Raw genomic sequence first — 24,072 nt, forward strand, 5'->3', positions numbered from 1 at the left:
CCTTGTTTTTTAAAGTGTATTTATTTATTTAAATATTTTGAGAGAGAGAGAGCGAGCATGAGTGGGGGAGGAACAGAGAGAGAATCCCAACAGGTTCTGTGCTGTCATCTTGGAGCCCAATGTGGGGCTCAAACCATGAACCGTGAGATCATGACCTGAGCTGAAACCAAGAGTCAGACACTTAACTCAGTGAGCCACCCAGGCGCCCCTCGTATGCTCTTTTTAATTTTCACGTGTGTGATTCTTGTTTCTCCAACACGACTGCACCTCTTCTAAGGCCAAGAGCCTCTTCTCCTTCAGTGCAGCGTGGGGCACCTCCCCGTTCCTACTCCGTGGGCCCCTTGTGCGTGCTGTGTGCTGTAGGACCCGCACGGTGTCTGTCACATCCCTGCTAAGTGTGCCTTTCCCTGCCCCCAACTGCCCAGTACCTACAGGCGTGTGTAGGTACATTCTTGGTGACGGAAAAAATACCTTTGTTTAATGCCCTCAACTCCCTTTTTCACTTTTACGGTGTTTTTTTTTTTTTTTTTTTTTTTTTTTGGTGGGGGTTGGGCAGGAGATAGGGGACCTGTCACAGGAAAATCGCCTGCTTTTTCTCCAGAACTATAATTAGAATGGAAAGAATCAAGAGGAAAGGGTGATGGTTAGAAAGGGTAGCAGGGGTGATATTTATAGAAGGTTCTCTTTTGTATCGGGTGGAATGCTGGTTTAGACCACTTTGTCCCCACCTTTCTTCGCCTTAGGTCTCGCTCTCCATCTCGTCTGTTGGCCCAGATTCTATAAGGAGAGACAGGGTAGGGGGAGCGGATTGCCATTTATTCTGCTTTGCCCCAGACCCTGTGTCTGGCACTTGACCTGCTTTATGGCTTTATCAGTTTCACAACAGTGATGTGAGGCAGCCGGCATTCTCATTTGAGTGCGGGGGAAACTGGGGCCCGGAGGAGTTGGGGGGCCGGCCCAGGTGGGTGACAGATCCTGGGCCCGTCTGGCTCTGGAGCCCGCTCTGCCTTGCTGGCGGGGGGAAACACGTATGTGTGCTGGGTCTCCATTGTTGTACTTATCAGTTACAGTAAGGGGACATTAAAAACAAAGGCAGACATATTGTCGGGAGTAAATTTTATCTCTGTGGCTTTAAAGCACAAACAGAAATAATAATTCCATTAGTAGAGGAAAATTGCACCATACTGCCGAGTATAAATTTTATTGCTACAGTAACTGTAAAATACAAAGATGATAAATGAAAAGTTGGAACATTTATTATTGGGGATATATTTTATTGGTATAACTAAAATGCAAACAAACTGAATAATACCAGCACTTGTTAGAAACTGTAGTCCGCCTCTTGCCAGTGTATATGATTCTGACTATAAAACACCAAGGTTCGTTGTGGGTGGACGGGAGGGAGACGACGTGTTTGCCCTCTCTGGGCGGGGGGGCGGGGGGGGGGGGGACCATTCCCTAGAGGGGGCTCTGTGAAGCCCAGGGCTAAAACACTGGTGGTGGTTAGTGGGAATTCAGGACTGGAAAAATCCCGTATCTGCAGCTCAGGAGGAAGAGCCTCTAGCCTTGCGTGTGGTATCAGCCGTATGCCGTGCCTTCTGAGGAACGGCAGAAATGACCGAATCGTGGGGAACTCCAGACATCACTGATGGAGAAATGGGCTGAGGGAGCCGGGGCCGCGCATATCGCATGGCATTGGAGGGGAAGTGGCAGTGGCGGCCCCGGTTCTGGCCGGAGAATGACCTGTCTCAGCTCAGAGGGGTAGACGGAGGCCTCTCCTGGCATCTCAGCAGGGGCCGGCGCTGTGGTGGCCACAGGGCCAGCAGGTGGCGCTCAGATGCGGGGGGGGGGGGGGGGGGGAAGGGCGCCGTGCCGCAGCCACCACACGTGTTTAGCACGTTCATTCTAAGAGGCAAGCGTGTCACTTTTCAAGTGAGGAACCTGAGGCATAAGGGGCGATTTGCCTAGAGTCACATTGAGGACATGAGAGAATGTAAATTTGGAAGCAGATCTGTTCAGGCTTCAGAGTCCATGTTCGTTCTTGCAGTTGAACGTTGAATTCCATTAAAATGATGTCATGACACTGGGGCCTTCTGAAGGCCTGTTGGCGAAAGGAAGCAAGATATGAATAAAGTCTTTATTCGCAGGCAGCTCCTGTTTGATGCTTGGACGGCAAGTATGGCCCTCTAGACTTTCCATTGTTCTCAGTCAAAAATTCACATGGCCCGTGCATGTGAGCGTCTGATCACATGGCACTTGGTTGGGAACATTTCATATGCCCCCTAAAGTAGGGCACGGGAGGCTGGCGGTGAAGAAATTTGTTCTGTTGCAGTTTTTCTGAGAAGCCAGCTTTAGGTGGAGCCGTTTCCTTTATGATTCTGCCTTCTGCCAACCTGCAGTCGTTTAGAAATCTGCGGAGATGCGCTCCAAGTAAATGACCCACAAGGTCGTATCTGACGGTTTTTCTTTTGAGGAGGACCCCGATGAGAGGCGTCAGGCGTTGGGGTCCTGTGTCAGGCTTTGGTGCGCCATCCCCACCGGTCCTGGCCCGCTGGACGGCTAACATTCCGTGCTGCCCAGCAGCGTGAACTCCGCACTGGACGAAGCGTGGGCTGCCTGCGCAGCCTCCTGGCCTCACGCCCGGAGTGGTGGCTGGGGCTCACAGATGGGGCACGCTGTGTTTAAAATGCTCTGCCCTCCAGTTGGCAAAAGACGCTGTAGAAAAGCCCTCGATCCCTCAGATTGCTTTCCGTCGCGTGCTGTTCCTTTGCGCGTTGGTTCGTCGGACCAGCTCTCCCCCTCTCCTACCGCTGGTGGAGGTGTACTTTGCCGGAAGTTTCCTGGTGGGAGAGTCGGCAGTGGCTGTCACGAGTCTTACAAGTGTGCTTACCCTTTGACCCGGTAATTCCCTCTGTGGAAACTGACCCTGGGAGATCACCGGGTCGTATATATGCAAGCATGCTCTTATTATAATGTTGCTTATAAGACGATAACAACACTAACATGTATTTGAGTACTTTGTACTCAAGATATGAATAAAGTCTTTATTTGCACTGTCCTCAGAGCTTCAGAAGTGTTTTCAGACAAATGTGTAAAATCAGAAATCATCTAAATATTTTTACATGAGGGGATTGATGGGTGTCGGCTCTACTTCGATAAAAAAAATAGGGGATTGATTTAATATACTCTAGTATATTTCATACAGTGAATTAATATGTAGCCTTTAAAAATGGTAGAGATTTATGTTTATTGACACAGAAGGATGTTTATGGTGTAGTAAGTAGTAAAGTCAGATCATGGATATATATTGTATGGTTGGTTCTGTTTTTGCAGAAAGTGTCTGAAAGGCTACATGCTAAAATGTTAACTTAGTTTTTCTGGCTGGTAAGATGGTAGATGATTCTTACTTCTTTCTTAATTTGGGTTTATATATATGTATTTTACATAGAGGTATGATTGACATATAACATGTAAGTTCAAGGTGTACATGTTGACTGATTTTGATACATTCATATACTTCACTGTGTATTTGAATTACAAATATTAATTTTTTTTTTTTTTTAAAAATTTTTTTTTTTCAACGTTTTTTATTTATTTTTGGGACAGAGAGAGACAGAGCATGAACGGGGGAGGGGCAGGGAGAGAGGGAGGCACAGAAGCGGAAACAGGCTCCAGGCTCTGAGCCATCAGCCCAGAGCCTGACGCGGGGCTCGAACTCACGGACCGCGAGATCGTGACCTGGCTGAAGTCGGACGCTTAACCGACTGCGCCACCCAGGCGCCCCACAAATATTAATTTAAAAAAAGGGGCACCAGGTGACTCAGTTGGTTGAGCATCTGACTTTTGGTTTCAGCTCAGGTCATGATCCCAGGGTCGTGGGATCAAGCCCCACATCAGGCTCCACGCTAAGTGTGGAGTCTGCTTAAGATTCCTTCTCTCTCCCTCTGCCCCCTCTCCACTTGATTTCTCTCTCTCTCTCAAAAAAATAAATAAAAATAAAAATTGAAAACAACAACCACAAAACTCCAGCACAGGTCTGTGGGAGAAATGACTAACAAATATTCCTTGTCTCTTTGGGGCCACTGAAACCAACCTCTGACTGTCCCCGCATGGATTTTACGCTTTTGCCTCTTTTTGCAGTAAAGCAGTTGAGAGCCTGGCTGAAGGGGGTGGCTCCGAAGTGCAGCGGGTGACAGAAGATGCCCAGAAGAAGGTGCGGCAGGTCGAAGAGCTCCTGAACAAGAGAATATTCCATTTAGAAGAGGCAAGTCTGGAGGCCCCGAGGAGGATGTGTTCTTGCAGTGGGTTAATAGTGGGGGGAGCAGAATTTTGTTCCCTCTTTCACAAACTTGCAGACTTGCAGCAGAAATGAAAGCCACCCTTATTCAGCATCTCACGGGTTCCAGCCCTGTCCCAGGCACCTAGTACACCCTGCGTCCTGGTTGTCGTCTTGATGCTTACAGACGAGGACGCCGGAGTACAGAAAGACTAACGAGTCTAAGTTTGATCCTGGATTCCATTTTACGACTGCTGGCTTCAAAGCCTGCGTTCTTGGTGCAACACCGCCCTTCTTACCTCGTTTAGTCTCTTTATTTTTCCAGAGGAGGAAACTGAGGCCCAGAGAGGGGAAGGACTCCTCTAACGAGCGCGAAGCCTGGAAGCAGATTCCGATTCGCAGGCCCTCGCGTGCCCGGGCAGCCCTGCGTCTGGTCCCGGCCTCCATCCCCCGTCACCCCAGTGCTCACTGAGTGCCCTTTCCCGGGAGGCACTGAGTGTAGCTCCTCCTCCTGCTTGTTCCCAGGCGCTTGCTGTGCCCTTGATGGGAAGCAGCATGTGTCTTGGCTAAAAAATCCTGGCTCCTAGACGTTGAAAGTTTCCCTCCGTATTAAGCTAGTACGAAGTGACACTCGTCACTCAATTCTTGGTCTTTGAGGTCTGTCGTGTCATCTCACTTTCTCCCCCTGAAACCCTGACTCTTCTTGGATATGAGGAGGAACGCAGCACAAAGCCTGCTGGACACAGAAAGACGCACGGGTCACTATACTTGCAGCTCGTAGTGGGCTTTCCGTTCCCAGTGTTCACAGTAGCCCCTGTGGACCGAAGGGCAGGGAAGAAGCAGCCAGTGCTTTTGTTTCGTTTCGTTTTGTTTTCTTGAGCTTCCTGTGATGCAGCAGGCATTTGACAGTCACACAGCAACTCTTTGATGGGGTGGTGGTGGTCCCTGTTTCACAGATAAGCTGGGGCTCAGAGAGGCTAAGTGGCTACCCAGTGTCCCACAGCAAAGAAGTAGGAGAGCTGGGTTTTGAACCCAGTTTGATTTGACTTTTATCTTTGTGATGTAACCAGAGACGGTTGGCACTGGGAGATCCAGATGTCTCTCCAGGACACTTTGCTGAGCGCCAGGGCCCTTTCCCCCAACACGGGCCCTGCCTCTGTGATTTAGATCCTTCCCCTGTTGGCCTCTCGGAGCTCTCAGGAAGAACGTAGTCCTTCAGCACCCACATCACCTTGGAGATACAGAAAATGCATTTGAGAATCGTGTAGTCATTATCTTAAAAGAAATAGTGAGGGGGCGGTGGGGTGTGGGATGAATTTGTATGGAGATTCTGGGGACTCTGGAATTTATGTGTGTTTAGGTATTGAGAGGCACATTTCTCCTTGTTCTCACTGAAGCTGTAAATATTGATCCGATTCTTCAAACCCAAAAATACAGTTTTTGTAGACTTGAGTCTTTTCCATTGGAAATGCCTATTACTCTTCAGGATACAAGAGGGAGAAAATGGCTGGCAAATGTATTTATTACTGATTCTCCCCATGTATAGTACAATGCAGGGAGGGGAAATGTGCCGGAGAAAAAGTCATAAATATTTATATTTTAATCCAATTTCCTTTCAAAATGTTCCCAATTGTATTGAAAAATTGCATCAAATGCATTTCATTTAACTCTAGGATGTGAAAGCCGCCCAGGCAGAACTGGAAAAGGCCTTTGCAGGGACAGAGACAGAGAAGGCTCTTCGGTTGAGCCTGGAAAACAAGCTCTCGGAGATGAAGAAGAGGCACGAGGGGGCCTTGGACATGACTGTGGTCCTGGAGCAGAAAGACAGGTCTGGCTCTTGTCTCTGCCACGCACTGACATTCGTCTATCGGGCAGCATGGCCAGAGGGTTGTTCCCTTCCTACCCTTTTATCCCCCCTTTCTCTCCTTGTTCCCCCGCAGTGAAAAAACCTAGGGTAACCTCAGGGTGACAGGAAAATGGCGAGGGTAGTGCTGTGAGGACAGGGATAGAATTAGAGATAGAAACTCCTGCTGAAAAGTTCTCAGATACTACCTTTAGCATTCAGTTTTGGCTGTAAGCTTCCCGGTAGCCGAAGGAAGAAGAGAACAGCTTTCTTGATGGACCTAAGATTCACATTGCTCACAAGCGAAAATGAGCCAGCAACTCTGGAGAAGCCCAGTTTTACTTGACATTGTCAGGGAGAAATTTCTCTTGTGGATCTTCCCAGAGGGAACGGTAAGTGATTGTATCCCCACAATAGATGCTAGTGAATTTTGTGTGACCCTGTTTATCATCGTGTCTTTTATTTATTTATTTTTTTTTTCAACTTTTTTTTTTTTTTTTTTAATTTACTTTTGGGACAGAGAGAGACAGAGCATGAACGGGGGAGGGGCAGAGAGAGAGGGAGACACAGAATCGGAAACAGGCTCCAGGCTCCGAGCCATCAGCCCAGAGCCTGACGCGGGGCTCGAACTCACAGACCGCGAGATCGTGACCTGGCTGAAGTCGGACGCTTAACCGACTGCGCCACCCAGGCGCCCCTCATCGTGTCTTTTAATGCAGGCCGCGGGCCCAGATTCATACAGTGCAGGGGGCCGAAGCAGTGTAGACCAAGCACAGGGCTCTGTGACGGTCCAGGAATAAAATGAGTGCTACGTAGGCCAGAGAAACGGACAGACTGGAGGATCTGTAGGCAGTCTTTGATGCTCATACCTTGCAGCCAGACTTTTGATCAAAACTAGTCAGGAGAGAGTTGAGGTTTTCTTCTTTATCACGAACCTTACATTTTACTCTTGCCTTGCTTTGGTGGTCACTAGGTGGAAAGTTGAGTAAAGTAAATACAGGTGAAACTTCTGGCTAGCCTGTGATCTATCCATTGAAGAGCCAAGCTTGCTTGGAATTTGACAGAAGTTGTTCTAAGGCAAATGATCTACTTGCCTACTTCCTTAAATAGAGGAAACTGACTATGGTTCCTTTTTTGGGGGGTGTGTTGCCGATTGACCGGCCCCCCATGTTGTTGAGGTTCTGGTGCCTGGTTGCCCTGGTTCCCCGACTGCTGTTTGCTTCTCTTTCTGTCTCCATACCACCTTTCGAGATTTGAGTCCGCAACGTGTTTGCATGATGGGTTGGGAAATGAGATGAGCAAATGTTTTAGGATTTTCTGTGAAAGAGGAATGAGTAGACTCTCAGGGGGAGCCCATGGCTTCCATTTAATCCGTGCTTGGGGGAGCTAGCATTTATGTAACCTCTGCTTAGCTTTGATCTGGAAAACGGAAGTTTGGGATGAATCTCAGGATGAGCCAGGAAACAGAGTTCTCTAGGAGATGTAGGCCGTCAGGGCTGAGTGAATGAGTGTTTTTCTCGATTGCACGGCTAGGAGGAGAAGCTTCCTTGGACGGGTGGTGTTTTGCTGGGCTTCCCCTTCCCCTTCCCCTTCTTCCAGGCACTACCTGAGAGAGGTGGAGACTGGGGCCACCGTACTGTGACAGAGTCTGGAATCCTTTTCCATACAAGTTATTTATACGTTCCCTTGCATCTCTCCCAGCTGATGAGCGGTGAAGCCCTTAGAAGGTTTATAGGTTTGTCTTTCCTGGGGGACCTGCAGGTCTCCAACAGTTAAATTGGAAATAGGGGGCTCAGGGAAGAGACTAGAATGTGTGGGAGGCAGCCACCAAAGAAGAAAAGGCAGAATTCCTGGTGCGGGTGCAGGGGAAGAGGGAGAGCTCTGGGGGTGGGTTTGAGGAGAGGTGGGGGGGGGGGGAGAGAGCTGGTTGGAGGGGTCCTGCCAGGGCCCCAGCAGATGCTCAGCAGCCGGTTCGTTGGTCTGTTGGATCGTCACGCCCTTTGTTCAGCAAATACTTCCTGAGCATCTTGTGTTCAGTAAGTGGTGGGTCGAGTGCAGGGGTGAGTTGTACAGGCTGGGTCTCTGTCCCAAGGAACCTTGTCACCTAGCTGGGTGGGAGGACTGGAGGGCAGGAACAGAGTGACCAGGGCCAGATGGATAAATGCTGAGTTAACATTACATCTTTCTAATTCTATTTAGAGGGATTAGGAAAGGCTTCCCAGAGGAAGTATGAGGATAAAGGAGGAATTACTTGGAGGAAGAAAGGGTGTTGCAGGTCCTGAGAACCACATGAGTGGAAGTTCAGAGGCCAAAGGGCACAGAGCTCGACCCAGGAACTGTCAGAAGTATAGCTTGGCTGGAGAGTTGTGTTCTGGAAGGGAGGTGGGAAGAGATGAGGAGAGGGAAGCTGGCCAGATCATGTGGGCTTTGTTGAACGGTTTGGGTTTTGTCCTCAGGGCACGTGACGAGCTGCTGATGAATTAAGATTGGGAGTAGGGTAGTGTCAGGGTCAGCCTGTAATTTAACGCGATCCTTCTGGCTGAACCTGGCAGATGAGTTGGTGGTGGGGCTGGGTGGGCAGATTCCTTTTCAGGATGATGCAGAAGTCCAGACACAAGATCACGGTCACCAGGATTGAGGTGAAAGAACTGGGTGGAGAAGAACAGGCAGAGATATTTCTTTCTTTCTTTAATTTCATTTTATTTTGAGAGAGAGAACACGCATGTGGGGGAGAAGGGCAGAGGGGGAGAGAGAGAATCCAAGCAGGCTCCACTCAGTGTGGAGCCTGATGCGGGGCTTGATCCCATGAACCGGGGATCATGACCTGAGCCAAAGGACGCTCAACTGACCCAGCCACCCAGGTGCCCCCAGGCAGAGATATTTAGATGGTAGAATTGGCACGATGGCTTGAAGGGCTTGATCATTGATGGGTTTGGGGATGAGGGACAAGGCTGCTGAGATACCTCCTCACCCAGGTTTTGAGCATGAACAACTGTGGGATGGTGGTGTGGTTTGCCGAGTTTGGGAAAAGAAAGGGAGAAAGAACAGAGGTTTTTGGGTGGAGGGAGTGTGAAGATAAGCTTTCAGTTGGGACGCGTTGGGTTGAGGGATTGTGGGCATCGAAGCAAGAGTAGAGTCTAGAAGGTGCTTGGCCAGATGGATTAAGGCGAGATTAAAGGAGATCTAGGTAAATTCACTGAGCAGCTACTGAACAGGGCCTTGGGTTAGGTGCCAGGAATGGAGACGGGAGCCCTGCCCTCCTCCTATGGTGCTCCCGGTGTGGGGGAGGGGACAGATGTCCAAAAAAAAAAAAAAAAGCGTCGTGATTGGCGTTAGAAGTAAGTTCAGGGTTCTGTGCTGTGACAGAAACAAAGCAGCGGTCAGCTGCGTTTGGGCTCAGGGCAGAGAAGGCTTATCAGAGGAGGAGCGCGAGGAGTTGGGTGAGGCGGGCGGCTGCTGAAGTAGACTCGTGCGAGGCGTGGAGCCCGGCACGTGTCAAGCGAATCACAGAAGAAAGTGGTCTCTGGTGACATATGCCCAGAAGTGTGGCTACTCATCTTCTCGGAGCAAAAAATTTGGGGAGGGTTGAGCTCACTGAGTGCTTAATGCGGTGCGGAATGGGGGGGGGGGTCTCCACGTGTGTGGGTGGTCAGGTCAGGGCTTTGCCAAAGGCTGCGCCTCCTCCTTGGGGTTTCCCGTAGGCCTGGCGTGGCAGGCACAGAACCCTGCTTTGTTGGTACTGCCAGAGCGGCTCTCTCTCAGGAGCGGATGTGCCCTAGCCACACTCCCCAAGGCCAGAGCAGCGACCAGATGCTGCCTCTGGATTTCTGCCTACTTGGGGTGTGGCCCTCTCTGCGGTGCGTCTGTCCTGGGACCGGCATCAGTATGTTCCTCCCTGAAGGCAGGAGGTCAGGAGGTGAGTTGCTAAGCACAGACCTGGGACAGGTGTCCTTGGGCCTGCCCCGGTGAGATGGATCTAGATGTGCCATCCAGGTGGCCCTGTGACAGGGCAGGGCCCTTGCTTGGATGGGCACTGCTGAGGTCTTTCCCGGCTTCCTCCACCCTTTTGAAAGGTGCGTGCTTTAGCTACTCTGTTTCCTGTGATCTGTGTCCGTAAGGCAGCTGACATGGAGGTACCCTGCAGGTCAGATGTGGCCAACAGATATGTTTTGTTTGGCCTATGCAGTGCTTTTAGAAGTTTGACTTAGTTGCTAGTATTTAAAAAAAAATCTAGTTTCATGTAAAAGTCTGGATTTCCAGCTTCTTTGAAAACCTGGAAGGTGTGGTGAGCCCGGGCCTGGGTCTTGCTGGATCAAGGCCGCTTTCGGAGGTGGGCCTGGTGCTCTAGTTTGGCCACAGTCCCCACAGGCCTGCCTCACTCAGCCCCATGCCTTCTGGAACTTGCTTCAAGGTAACTGAAACAAATCAAGGCGATCTAAGTAGAAGTTACATACAACACAACACATCCAATTTCAAGTATGTAGTCAGTGACTTTTTACCTCTTCAATTGATTATATGGTGATTTCAGAGTAGAACCCCTAGAGGGCAGTCTTACTCCTCCATCCAAGATTTGGAGGCATCGCCCTGGTGCTGCCCCGGGACACCCCCCCCTCCCCCCTGTACCTGATTGTCTTAGCCTGTTTGGGGCCCTATAACAAAGTACCACAGATTGGGTAGCTTACAAACAACAGAAACTTATTTCTTACAGTTCTGGAGGCTGGAAGACCAGGTGCCCACATGGTCAGGTGACAGCCCTCTTCCAGCCTGCAGACTTCTCACTGCATCCCCATGAGGTGGGGGTCTGAGGCATCTTTCTGGAGCCTCATTTGTAAGACACTGGTCCAATTCCTGAGTTCCACCCGCGTGGCCTGATCTCCAGCCAAAGCCCCACCTCCTAATACCGGCACAGTATAGGAATTTGGGGAGGCCGCGAGCATTCGGACCTCGGCCCCCGTGCCTCGCCAGCTGCTTTTAACTCCTTTTAGCCGACTGACCTTTTACCTTCACCCCGAGAGCCAGGGAAGCTCTCTGACTCTTGTTTCTTTGTTTTTTGTTTTTTTAAAATGTGTATTTATTTATTTTTTGAGAGAGAGTGTGTGAAAGGGGGAAGGACAGAGAGAGGGAGACAGAGGATCAAAAGCGGGCTCTGTGCTGATAGCAGAGAGCCCGATGTGGGGCCCGAACCCATGAATCGTGAGATCACGACCTGAGCTGAAGTCGATGCTTAACTGACTGAGCCACCCCCCAGGCATCCCGCTCTCGGACTCTTACTAAAACCCTTGCTGTCTTCCTACCATTCACGTTCCTTTCGAGGCTCGGATATGGAAAGGCCCTTCTGAGGGTTTTCTGAGAGAATGCTAATTGTTGGATGTTAAAAAAAAAAAAGTAATATAGCAACTGCCCTATGTTGAGTTGTGCTATCTGCCTGGAGGTACGTAGGGCTGTTTCAAATATTTTATCGCTTATCCACATGAGTAGGTGAAAGCCATTTTGTAGCGAGGAAATGTGGACTCAGAGAGGTCGGATAACTTGGCCACGGTCAGGGAAGCGTAATGTGGTGGCCCCGAGAAGGTGTTCAGCTGTACCCGAGGGGGACACGGGCTGTGGTCGGCACGGTTTCCTTGGGGACAGGCACGGCCTGGAGTAACTGGCCGGGTGCTGGGTGTGTATTAGATGTGGATGGCACCAAGAGGGGCATTCCAGGTGGAGGGGCAGGTGTGAGTGGAGGTCTGGAGGCACAAAACAGCCTGGCTTCTGGAAAGAGCTGGAAGGGAGGCTGCTGGGCGGTGAGGCAGCAGGCAGCGGCCTCCTGCGAGGGATGAGACCGCAGCCGCCAGCGGGGCTTCTCAGCTTCTAGGCCCGAAGAGCTGGGGGCCTCGAATGCTTTGCTCACGAGCTTGGCCTTTATCTTGAACATCCGTGTATTTTAAACTTTGCCCCGAGAGGCCGAGGAGAGAGATTGTCTGTTTTTGCCGGCTCACCGGGACAGTTCTGCTTTATCGGTCGTGTCTGTTCAGGTTTCAGTGCCTGATTTCTTTTGCAGAGAGGATTCTTGGCCAAAAAAACAAACAAAAAAAAAAACAACAAAAAAAACCCATGAGCAGTCCGCTGCCGTCGGTGGTGGGGGCTGTTGAAAGTCTGAGCACGGGTGTGGCTTGATCAGACCCTAGTCTGGTGGCTCAGAGGTTGGATCTGCCGGGGCCAGGCTGGAGGTGAGGGCACAGTTAATGTCACACGCATTCTGGCCCTTACTCTCCCACCAGCAAAATGCGATTCCATTTCTGTTCAGTCATTGGACATGTCTACTTTGAAGATGTTTGGCCCCATTTCCTGCCTCCTCCTGCTCCACTGAGCTAGGAGAACAGCTTAGAATTAATATTTAAATTTTGTTCGCTTTTAGACTGATTGAGGAGTTGAAGCTGTCTTTGAAGAGCAAAGAAGCTTTAATTCAGTGCCTTAAAGAGGAGAAATCTCAGATGGCATGTCCTGATGAGAGCGTGTCATCTGGAGAGCTCCGAGGACTTTCTGCCGCTCCAAGGGGAGAAAAGGAGAGAGACGCTGAGGTGAGGCGATGGGGTGTGAAGGGGGACTTTAATTAGCAGACCAGACTCCTCTGTGGCAGATGGGATGCACATTCGGTCCCCACGGGTCACACGCAGACTGCTTCCAAATATTAGCTCCCCGGCAGCTGAGGAATTAGCAGGCACCTCCTTTGTCAGGGGCCCTGGCTTGTTTTTTCCTTCCAGCCTCATGTTTATATAGGGTTGGCTAACAGAACGGTCTATACTTGCTTGCCTCTGTTTTACTGTGTGTTGATTTCTCGCCGCCCAGAGACTTTATTTCCGTCCTTTGGGTTTTCTTGGGATAAAACTTAGTCCCTGTTTCACCTGTGCGGTTAGAGGCAGTGGGGGGAAGGGGACTCACTTGTGTTGGGCCTGGCAGCCGGCGAAGGGCTTCTGCGTGGAACCTCCTTGAGTCCTTCTGGCCACTCTGCGAGGTCGAGGTCACTGTCCCCTCATGGAATTTAGAAACGGGCTCAGAGGAGTTGTATTTTCCTAGGCGCTAAGAGGTGGGTGGGTAGTGGCAGCCCCCCGAGCCCCCCAGAGGCCATCCCTCCCCTAGGCAGTCTCCAGGGCAAGCTGCGGGAGCGGGGCCGGGCCTGGAGGTGCAGCGGGCCTCGCTGACACCCTCCTGTTTTTGTTGGGCCAGGGATGGCTGCTGCATGTGGTACATTCCCGATATGGGATGTTCAGGAAAAGTCTTGATTTTTTATGGAGCAGAGTCCTCTGTGTTCCTATTACAGCAGTGATTTCTGCAGCCTCACTGGTTAGTTTTCTGCTGGAAAACTAATCAGCCCTCCTGCTCCTCTAATCAGTCTCCTGCTCCTCTTTTTTTTTTTTTTTTTTTTTTTTTGAGGGAGAGAGCGAGAACGAGCAGGGGAGGGGCAGAGAGAGAGGTAGACACAGAATCCAAAGCAGGCTCCAGGCTCTGAGCCATCAGCCCAGAGCCCGATGTGGGGCTCGGACCCACAAACTGTGAGATTATGATCTGAGCCGACGTCGGATGCTCAACCGACTGAGCCACCCAGGCGCCCCTGCTGCTCCTCTTTTTAACCCTGGGCCCTGTCTTTAGCTGCCCTTTTCGTTGTCGGCGGCCCCGTGGTTGACTGTCTGTGGGGCTGGCGATCCATCCGTGTGGGTTGCTTGTTTTTCTGTTTCTCTTCACTCGGGTGGGACTCCAGGTGAGCCAGAGAGGAATGGGCACTTATTTCCGTGCCTTCCACGGCAGTGCGGAGAAGTCCGGAAATGAGATGTTCGTTCTAATTGTTCTGGGGAAGCTGTTGTATTGGGAGTCCCTTCCAGGTGCCAATTAATGCCTTTTCTTAGGCTGTACAAATGGAGCTCCAGAAGGAGAGACAGCACTTTGAAGAGAGGATCCAGGTATGTTGATAAAATTTTTAAAAACGTATTGAAGATTTATCCTTGCCTCTTTGCTTTATTCTGAGTGCAGTAGACGGTTGGGCGTGACAGCAGCTGTCACTCATGGAATGCCGGCGTGTGCCAGTCAGGCTTTTGGTACTTCAGAGAAGGTTTCTCCGTCTTGGCAGTGATTCTGTGAAGTAGGCATTCCCATTGTGCAGATGGGGCACGTGAGGCTCAGCGAGGGGAGGGCCCTGTCCCAAGATCGTGTAGCTTGGAAGAGGTCTCGCGGAGATCCGGACCTGCCAGTGTGGTTCCAAAACCATCGCTCTGGGTCCCCCGCTCACAGCGGCCGGCATTTATAAGGCGCCTGCCAGCTTAGAAAGTGCTCTCCGTCCATTATCTCATTTGATCCTCGCAATAGCCCGGGAGGGAGGCAGCGTGATTATCTTTAGAGATGAACTCAGACCGGAAATGTATATGTTCAGTCTCCATCAAACCAAATTCTCTGCTAGCTTTTGTAGCATTAAGGAATGAAATTAATGATCTGTTATTTCCCCCAAATAACCTGGTACGGTTTCAAAGCCTCTGATGTGACTGCATTCAAATTCCAGAAGGCATTGGAGTCCTTCCCGCAGGAGTAGCTGTCATCGTCTTAACTGATCTGATCCCCTTCTTGTCGCCCGGCCCTGTTGCCGTGAGCGCTAACAGCGTAGCTGGGAGCTGCCGCCACTGCGTTCAGCTCTACTTGGGAACATTAATCACAGGGTGACAGGAATAAGATAGAATAACTGCGTTTGAGTGTGCTCTCACAGATATATTTACAGTGCATTTTGGTTGGAACGCATCAACTTAGTGAATCTTTTTCTAATCTAATTTAGGCACTTCAGGAGGACCTGCGAGAGAAGGAAAGAGAGATTGCTACAGAAAAGAAAAATAGTTTAAAGAGGGACAAAGCCATTCAGGGTCTAACCATGGCATTAAAGTCAAAGGAAAAAGAGGTATGTGGTATGTCTGATACACTCAAAGTGAGATTTTTCTTTATTAGCTTCTGTGGCTGGCCTGTCGTGTCCCTGCACGTTTAGCTTTGGGGGAAAAGTTTCTAAGAGAGCTGGGATGAGCATAGGAAGTGCGGAAAGGGTCCTTTAGTCCACTTGAAACTTTTCTGGAGTGTCCGATTTAGTGCTGTCCAATAAACATACTGTGTGAGTCACGTGGGGACATTTGAATTTTCTAGGAGCTACGTTAAAAGAAGTGAAAAGAAACAAGTGAAATTAACTTCGATAATACATCCATCATTTCAGCATGTAATCAATAAAACAGGAGTAGTAATGAGGTATTAACGTCTTTTTGGTCTTAATGCCATCTCTGAAGCCCGTGTGTGCTCGTAGCATGTCTCGTTCCAGACTGACCAGATTTCAAGTGTCCAGCCACACAGGTAGTAGGTGGCCCATGGCCACCCTGTTGGACAATGCCCAGTCGTTTAGGAAGATGGCAAGGTTGAGGTGAAGGACTTGGGAGGCGAGGCCATGACCGTGAACAGTTAGCTCCCTGGGTCGTTGCCTTTGGGATCCAAGGTTGCGGCCAGTGATGGTTCCATGCCATAGTATTATTATTCCCTGATTATTGTTAGTATAGCAGTCTGCTGTTTCTCAGTAACTGAGCCAGGCACAGATACAGAGAAGAAAACCCAGCTCTGCTCTCAGGTCTGGTGAGGGTGAAACACAGGGCAAAGGTGTGGTGATTGAGGGCCGTGCGGGGGAGAGGGGGCGCCGTGCAAGTGGAGGGCGGGGGGCCTGGCCCCGATTCGGGTGTGTATGTGGGGAGTGGTGCTTGGAGGAGAAGGTGTTTGAGCCGTATCTCGCAGGATGAATAGCAGTTGGGCTGGAAGGGGAGGCAGAGGGGAGAACGTTGGTTAAGGCAGTAGGTTAGGAAAGAGCCTGATGGGGGTTTGTGGAACCAAACGCATTTCGAGGTGGTCAGCGCACCAGGTGCAGGACTGAAGTGAGGCCAAGGAGGAGCTGTGAGGTCGCGTGGGGCCAGCCGGTGGGGGCGCAAGTAGTCGTTTGGGGCTGCAGGCTCCTAAAAGGAGGGGGGTGGCCACGTTTGCACTTTGGCGGGTCTCAGCCTGTATCTGGAGGGAGAATTGCGGGAGGGAGAGGATGGAGGCAGGGAGGCCGGTAGCAGAGGTGAGAGCCCAGAAAGACTGAGCTAGAGCAGTGGCCACCGCTGAGTAGGGGTGGAAGGGCAGGGCTTATTCGGGAAATGAGATCAGAAATAGCCAGGAATAATTAGAGAGTAGAGGTGGATCTGGGGAAGTTTGCTGCAGAGATGTAGGACTCGAGACACGGGGCAGTGGAGGATGACTTCCGGGTGTCCGGTGGCCTGACTGGGGTACGGAGGTGCCACCAATTCAGTGGACAGCAGAGAAAACGGACTGTGATGGCAAGGTGCGTGTGGCGATGGAGGTGACGCGTCTGTTCAGAGAGCGTTGACTTTGAGGAGCTCGTGGACCGTCAGGGTGGCGCGTCCAGGCGGCAGGCAGGCGTGCAGGTCTCAAGCTTGGAGAGAGCTCAGGTGTGAGTTCAGACTCTAAGAGCCGGCTTCCCTGCCCTGGGAGCGTGTGGCAGGCAGAGGCTGAGGACGGGGCCACGGGGGACATGGGAGTTTCAGGGACGGGGAGAGCAATGCACGAAGGAGCCAGGAGTGGCCGCGGGAGGGCGGAGCTACCCGGGAAAGTGTAGCGCTGAAGAAGGTAACCGGGGCAGAGTTTGAGGGGTTGCCGGTGTGAGGCGTGGCGGAGCTTTGGCTCCTGATACCAGTAGTCCTAGTTTATGTCATTGCGTAACGTGGGAATTTGGGCCCCGCGGGAGTTGGAGACCTTCAGCGTGGAGTGGGACCGGCGGAGGGGCAGTTCTGGGTGCCGGTGAAGTCCGGCGCGTGGCCACGGGAGTCACTGCTGACCGGGGTACGGGAGAAGGTCACTAGAGGATGCGAGATCTTGGGAATGGCCAGGCCAGGTCGTTGGCTGGGTCATCTCTGTGGACGCCGATGAGAGTAGCGCTTCGCCTCACCCGGGCGTGGTTGTAGCGCCAGAACCCGTCACTTCATTTAGCCCAGCGATGCCAGAGGTGGGTGAGTCGTGGTGTCCTCATTTTCGAGCTGTGGGAGTTGAGTCTCAGAGAGATTAAGTACCTTGCCTGAGGTTATCCAGCTCTTCAGCGGCCAAAGTGGAAGTCGCCCCCTTTCTGACTTCACGTCTTCCCTAACTACGAAGCCCTTGATGAGAAGTTCAGCAGGGAGAGCGCTTGAGTTGGGCGCAGAGAGGAGAGTCCGGGTGCACACTCGGCTGCTGTTGTTCTTACCCAGGTGGGAGACCTTAACGCTGAAATCCAAGAGCTCAGTGCTGCCTTTGCCGAAGCCACAAAGGTGCCCCAGAAAGCGGAGACACAGAAATTGCAGGTAAGTGTTCGCTTTGGTTGAAGCAGCCGTCTGCCCGGTCCTTACTCCTGGGGAGGTCAGCACTTTGCAGCTGAAAGGAACCAGGGAGAACACCCAGTGGCCTTTAGAAATGGAGTTCTCAGTCTAATCGAAAGGTGTCCTTTGCCAGCTCTGGAGGCCTCTCCGGCCCCCTCCTCAGCATGACAACAGCCACCCCTGCAGCGAGGACTGCCGAGGTTACTGGTGCCAGTGGTAGACTGTGCCAGATGTGTGGTTGCCTCAACTGACCTTCACAATCTTGCGGGGACGGCCGTCATCATCCCGCCGTATCTGTGGGGTTTTTGAAGCTCAGGGAGGGTGTACAGCTTATTCACTGTCACGCAGTTCGCAAGTGGCAGGGCCGGGATTTAAATGTAGTAATTGCTAATAGTAACAGCAGGGAGTTACTGAACACATACTATGTGCCATGCGCTGTGCTGAGTGCTCTCTCTGGATTAGCTCAAGGGATCTGGACAGCAGACCGTGCAGTAGGCACTGTTAATATCCATGTTCAGAGAGTCAAGTACCCTGCATAGGGTCACAGAACTGGGGACTGAGAGAGCTAGGATTTGCCCCAGAGCCAGGCTCACCCCCAAGCCTGTGCTTTTACCGCCGCCCGCCCCCAACCCCTGTCCCCTCACCTGGCTTCTTTAATCCAACCGCTCTCTGCCAGGTATCACTTCCGTATCTTGATGACTTAACCTGCCTTTTCTCCTTTTTTTCTCCCAACATTGCACTCTAATGACTCCTGCAGGCCGCCTCCTTGATGTTCCCTCTTTCTGGCTGATTTTAGTTCTGTGTTTTCCATTTTAATATTTTCTTCCCATGGTTCTAATTTCCCTCTACAGTGTATCCCTGTTACTAATAACGAGTCATTAGAGACCACACTGCCTAGAGCTCTCCCTGCCACCTCTCCCCCCATGTTAGTTTTGGTTATAATGTAGAAGTTAGAAGTCAAATCTAATTTAAGACTGTCTGATCCCTCAGATTCATATCCCACATTCTTATCTTTTGCAGAGTTCTGGTTCACAGGTAAGAATAATTGAGGTAGTTTGGTTTAAATCATGGTGCATGAGAAGCATAGGCATATCTCTGCCTTTGGAGTCTCAGATTTGCCTTCTCCCAACATTTGCTTCATGAGATGGAGCCAAGACTATAGTTTACACTGAGGCCCCCCAACCCCCCAACTTTGGAAAATGACGAGTTTTAAAAGCTGAATTCTTAGGGAAAACCAGTGATATTTCCCACTGCTTGAGAAAAACAACAACAACAACAACAACAACAACAACAACAACAACTATGTTGGCAGTTGACAAGCAGAGGGACCAGACAGACATCCTTATAATCATTGTGATATTTTACTTGTTGTGTTGGGCCTTGAAGGAAAGAAAGTCGTCTTATACATTTAAATGGTCCCCAGGTTGGGGTGCCTGAGTGGCTCCATTGTTTAAGCAGTAGACTCTTGATTTCAGCTCAGGTCATGATCTTGCGGTTCGTGAGATTGAGCTCCACGCCGGGCTCCATGTGACAGTGCGTGGAGCCTGCTTCTGATCCTCTCCCTCCCTTTCTCTCTGCTCCTCCCCTGCTCATGCTCGCTCTGCCTCAAAATAATAAACTTAGTGAAAAAAAAATTAAAAACAAATGTTACCCAGATTTATCACATGCATTTACTAGTTTCATAACTCTCTGTCCTAATCGAAGGAGTCTCAGAATGATTTTGGGCGTCTTGTCACTTACGGTGTTGGCCGGGTTTCTTGTCTTGCGAGATACAGACGTCACACACTGTTGAAAGTGCTCTGATTCTCGGTGCCTGCTTGCTGTTCCTTGCATCCTTACCCATGGAGGGAGTAGGTTTACTGGCTTGGCAGGTTGTCAGAACTTGAACTCAAGTCTGGCTCCAAAATCTGTGTCCTTGCCGCTATTCTGATTGTGTGTGTGTGGGTAAAGGCGCGTAGTATGCTTATGTGGGCTGTTTCATTATGAGGTCGACGGAGTTTGAATGTTGCACAGACACTTGAAAATGCATTTTCTTTCACATATTGGAACCTTTTGGGGATGCCGTGTAATTTGAACTACTCATGATTTGCAGCGTGAGTAGAATAGCCCAGGTTCACAGGGTTGGCATTAGGTCCAACGTTGAAACGACAGCAGTGATACTCGAATTCTTGGAGTGGTTGCCACGATGCACAGACGTGGATTCTAATCACGGGTGTGACTCTGGCCAGGTTACAGTGTGGGCTGCGTGGTGCTACCTCCAGACCCACCAGAAACACATATTTTCGCATTTGGAATATAGGTTTCCCCTGCTGTCGAAAAGTAGAGCTTTCCCGTGAAATCTTCGGAAGCCAGCGTGGCATAAAACAAAGAAGCAGTTACCAGTAATTTCCATGGAAAAATTTTTGAGCATTCTCAGACACGAAAAACAACCTCTCTTTTTTTAGGCTTTCCTGACATCTAAGGGCACATCTTGCTAACAGATATAAAGGATAGATCAAGATAAAGCACAGGTGCTCACAAGACGCTATTCAGAGCTATGGTGGCCCGACATGCGCGGTGTAGTTCCCAGGGAAGGGGCTTGGCGGGGCCGCGCTCACGGCTCTGGGTGCATGCTGCCGCTAGGATGGCTCGCTGCAAAACCAACGCCGAATGCCATTTTTATTAAAGATTTTTTTTCTTATTGAAGCTAGTTGACGCGCAATATTAGTTTCAGGTGTAAAACAGAGCAATTCAATGTTGATACGTATTACGAAGTGATCACGATAAATCTAGCTACCATCTGTCACCACACGTGGTTGTTACAGCATTATTAACTGTATTCCCTGTGCTGTACATTACATCCTTGTGACCCTTTTTATAACTTCAAGTGTGTACCTTTGATTAATCCCATTCTCCTATTTTGCCCATCCCTCCACCCCTCTCTCTTCTGGCAGCCACCAGATTGCTCTCTGGATCTCTGAGTATGACTTGGTGCCTTTTGTCATAGAAGTGCAAATCCTCTTTGGATTTCTTTTAGTTAGCGAGAGAGAACAGGTTCCGTTGTAGGTCTTTTGTAAAAGCAAAGTGGTGTAATGCGAACGTTTGAGAAGTGGGGCCTACCTGTAGCATTATTTTCCCTCCCTGCCCCGCTTAGCTAGAAAAGTAAAATTGCATATTGTAAAATACTTAAAAGAGTGGAAAGAGGTTAATAGATGTCACCAGTAAACTCATGTCCAAAGATGTTCAGTACTAATACCTTGACTCTTTCAACGTGTATTTATACATATATACATACATACAACCTTTGAAAAAGCAGACAGGATGATAATACATATTTTGTTCTAGAATCTTTTTTCATTTAATATTCCTATCATTTGTATATATTTTTATATATTATCATATATTTGTGTGTATATGTATATAAATCATTGTTGACTTATGTACAGTAGATTTCTCTATACTCTATCTGGTTCTCCCAAAGGTGACGTCTTCCATAACTTTAGTAACAGTATCGAAGCCAGGACACTGACATTGGTGCAACGTATGGACCTTGTTCAGATGTCAGCAGTTTGACATGCACTCGTGTGTTTATTCCTATGCTTTTTAAACTACCTTTTTAAACAGTTGCGTGTAGTCTGCTGTACGTATGCACCGTATTATTTTTACTGGGGCGAACATGGGGTAGGACGTGAATTTGAACCTTGTCTGTGTTCTTCACTACGTCCGTAGCCTCGGGTGAGATATTTGAGCTCTACCAGCCTGCTTGCCCATCGTAAAATCTGGATAATCACACTTAGGTCACATAATCCTTACAAGGATTACACAAGAAAGTGTATCTGGGCGCAAGTATTCACTCAGTAAACGTTAATGCATCCTTAAGGTGGGTGGTATAATCTTCTGGCACAAAAATATGGTAGTGACTTTGGTCAGTTCTTCAAATTCCGCTAATGGTATTCTGCAAATAGCTTTTCATTTGGAGGAAATTCTCCATATTATCTCTTGATTGGGAATGAAATACAGTGGAGTAGGTGCTGGCAGAGGGGAAACTGGATGTATTTATCTTGCACTCACGGAAGCAATACTTTATCGTATTTAACCCTCACAACAACCCTGTGAAATCGAGATTTCACAGATGAGGAAACTGAACTTCAGGAAACTTCTTCCAAGTCATAGAGCTAGAACTGGTCTTTGAACTCTGGGCTCTGCGACTGTCTCTTTATTAAACTCATCATGTTTCTGCCGGGCGGGGAAGTGTGATTTGTCTAATATGATACTTGGCCTCTAGTTTCTGACTATGTCTGTCTCATTGTGCCAAATGTTTGCCACCTGCGTTAAGCACTTGACTGATGGCATTGAATTCAGAAAGCAGGGTGTCATGCAGAAAAAGCTAAAAAAAAACTCTTCAATAGTGTCTCAAAGGGCCATTTAAGCAAAATTGAACATGAAAAGTATCTTTATTATGGGAGTATGGATTTGAATTTTTTAAAGAGGCTCTGTTATCATTTGGACACAGAATGTCCATCACTCTATAATAACTATTAATCTTTTTTTTTTTTTTTTTTTTTTTGAGAGAGAGCAAGAGAGCATTACTGGTCGGGGGAGAGGGAAGGAGGGAGGGAGGGAGGGAGAGAGAGAAAGAGAGAGAGAGAATCTTAAGCAGGTTCCACACTCAATGAGGAGCCTGACGCAGGGCTCAATCCCATTACCCTGAGATCATGACCTGAGCCAAAATCAAGAGTTGGACACTCAACCAACTGAGCCAGCCAGGTGCCCCTACAATAACTGTTATTTTAATCATCAACATTGCTGGCCTGTGTTTAACAAGCTTCTAATTAGCATTCCTGTCTCTAACCTTCCCCTCCTTGAATTCAGTCTTCTTGTTTTAATTCTTGCTAGTTTATCGGTATTAATTAGAATCTGCACTGGAATGGGCAGGGCAGTATAGTGCTGTGGAAAGAACACAGACCTAGGAATCATTTGAATCCCAGATGGAATCATTTTATGGTCTGACGACAGGTCTGATAACAGTTCTGAGCCTGAGTTACTTAGATGGGGACATTACTTAATATGTACTTTGTAGGGTTGATATGAGAAATAGAGTATGATGTGTTCAAAAGTGCCTGGATTAGCTCCTCATGTGTAATCAGTGCTTAATAAAAGGTAACTGAAGATTGTTCACTTTGAATGTTTTTCCCATCATTATTTATCTTCTTTTGTTTTTTGTATTTATTTAAATACACATTATTCCCAATACTTTTTTTTTCTTTAAAGTTTATTTATTTTTGACAGGGAGAGAGAGAGAGAGAGCACGAGTGGGGGAAGGGCAGAGAGAGGGAGACACAGAATCTGAAGCAGGCTCCAGGCTCCAAGCTGTCAGCACACAGCCCGACGTGGGGCTCCAACTCACGGACTGTGAGATCATGACCTGAGCTGAAGTCAGACGCTCAGCTGACTGAGCCACCCAGGTGCCCACCCCCCCATACTTTCTTTTAAAGTTTATTTATTTTGAGAGAGACAGAGACAGCACAAGTTGGGGAGGGGCAGAGAGAGAAGGAGAGAGAGAGAATACCAAGCATCCTCCGCACTGCCAATGCAGAGCCCGACTTGGAGCTTGAACTCATGAAATGGTGAGATCGTGACCTGAGCTGAAATCAAGAGTTGGATGCTTAACTGACTGGGCCACCCAGGCATCCCCCGCTAATACTTTTTTTGGGGGGGGTGGGGTGTCTTGTGACCTAGGTTTCCCACTCTTTTTTAAAAATTTTAACTTTAAAGGAAAGTGAAATAGAACCTCTATAAAACCCACTTTGAAATGTGAATGGGGCTCCCCCTCAGTCTCTGTTGCTGGGTCCTGAATAGCAGTGGGGAAGCATTGGAGCAGATGGTTAGGCTGTGGGGGCCCAGGACCAGCAGAGCCCCGCCTCTCCCTGATGAACTGTGGTTGCAGCCCACCCACCTCTCCTAACAACTAGGGCTTAACTAGCAGTGTTTCCTGGGAAGGCCAAGAAGCTGGGGCCAGTACCTTTACTCCACAGTCTGCGTTGTGGCCTTGACAGCCCTTGACAGCTCGTCATCGTGAGCCCTAGTCTAATCTAAAGAGCAGATTAAAAAAATTAAAAGTTTATGGGGCGCCTGGGTGGCTCAATCGGTTAAGTGTCTGACTTTGGCTCAGGTCATGATCTTATGGTTCGTGAGTTCGAGCCCCACATCGGGCTCTGTGCTGACAGCTCAGAGCCTGGAGCCTGCTTGGGATTCTGTGTCTCCCTCTCTCTCTGCCCCTCCCCCACTTTCTCTCTCTTTCTCTCTCTCTCTCTCTCTCTCTCTCTCAAAAATAAATAAACAGTAAAAAAAATAAAAACCCTGAAAGTTTATTTTCTTCTGATTGTATTACATATGCTTCAAATTTTCCTTCAGGAGACCAGAAAGAAGGGAAAAAAAAAAAAAAAAAAGGAATCAGGAAATCCCCCAGCCACTATTAACATTTTGATGTTTTTCTTTTTCTGCTTTCTCCTCGGCATAGATTTTATTTTTTAAAGGACTCACAATGTAATCTTCTGTTTTTTTTTATATAACATTAC

General features: G+C 49.2%; 1 protein-coding gene across 7 annotated transcripts in view; it reads left to right on the top strand.

Annotated features, from left to right (window-relative positions):
• Positions 1-24,072, top strand: part of CDK5RAP2 (CDK5 regulatory subunit associated protein 2) — a 171,049-nt gene that overhangs the window by 34,020 nt on the left and 112,957 nt on the right. For 5 of the 7 annotated variants that reach the window (XR_009251448.1, XM_058694350.1, XM_058694351.1 and 2 more), the window contains 6 exons: positions 4,141-4,264; positions 5,950-6,104; positions 12,520-12,682; positions 14,006-14,059; positions 14,920-15,039; positions 17,408-17,500. Coding sequence is in view for 6 of the 7 variants with exons in the window: in XM_058694350.1 (XP_058550333.1) it covers positions 4,141-4,264; positions 5,950-6,104; positions 12,520-12,682; positions 14,006-14,059; positions 14,920-15,039; positions 17,408-17,500 (709 nt within the window). In the remaining variant the exon portion in view is untranslated. The remainder of the gene's footprint in view (positions 1-4,140; positions 4,265-5,949; positions 6,105-12,519; positions 12,683-14,005; positions 14,060-14,919; positions 15,040-17,407; positions 17,501-24,072) is intronic. The other 2 variants (XM_058694352.1, XM_058694354.1) reach the window with 1 other exon arrangement.

Source organism: Neofelis nebulosa, chromosome 12, assembly GCF_028018385.1.
Source record: "Neofelis nebulosa isolate mNeoNeb1 chromosome 12, mNeoNeb1.pri, whole genome shotgun sequence".
NCBI classification, from domain to species: domain Eukaryota; kingdom Metazoa; phylum Chordata; class Mammalia; order Carnivora; family Felidae; genus Neofelis; species Neofelis nebulosa.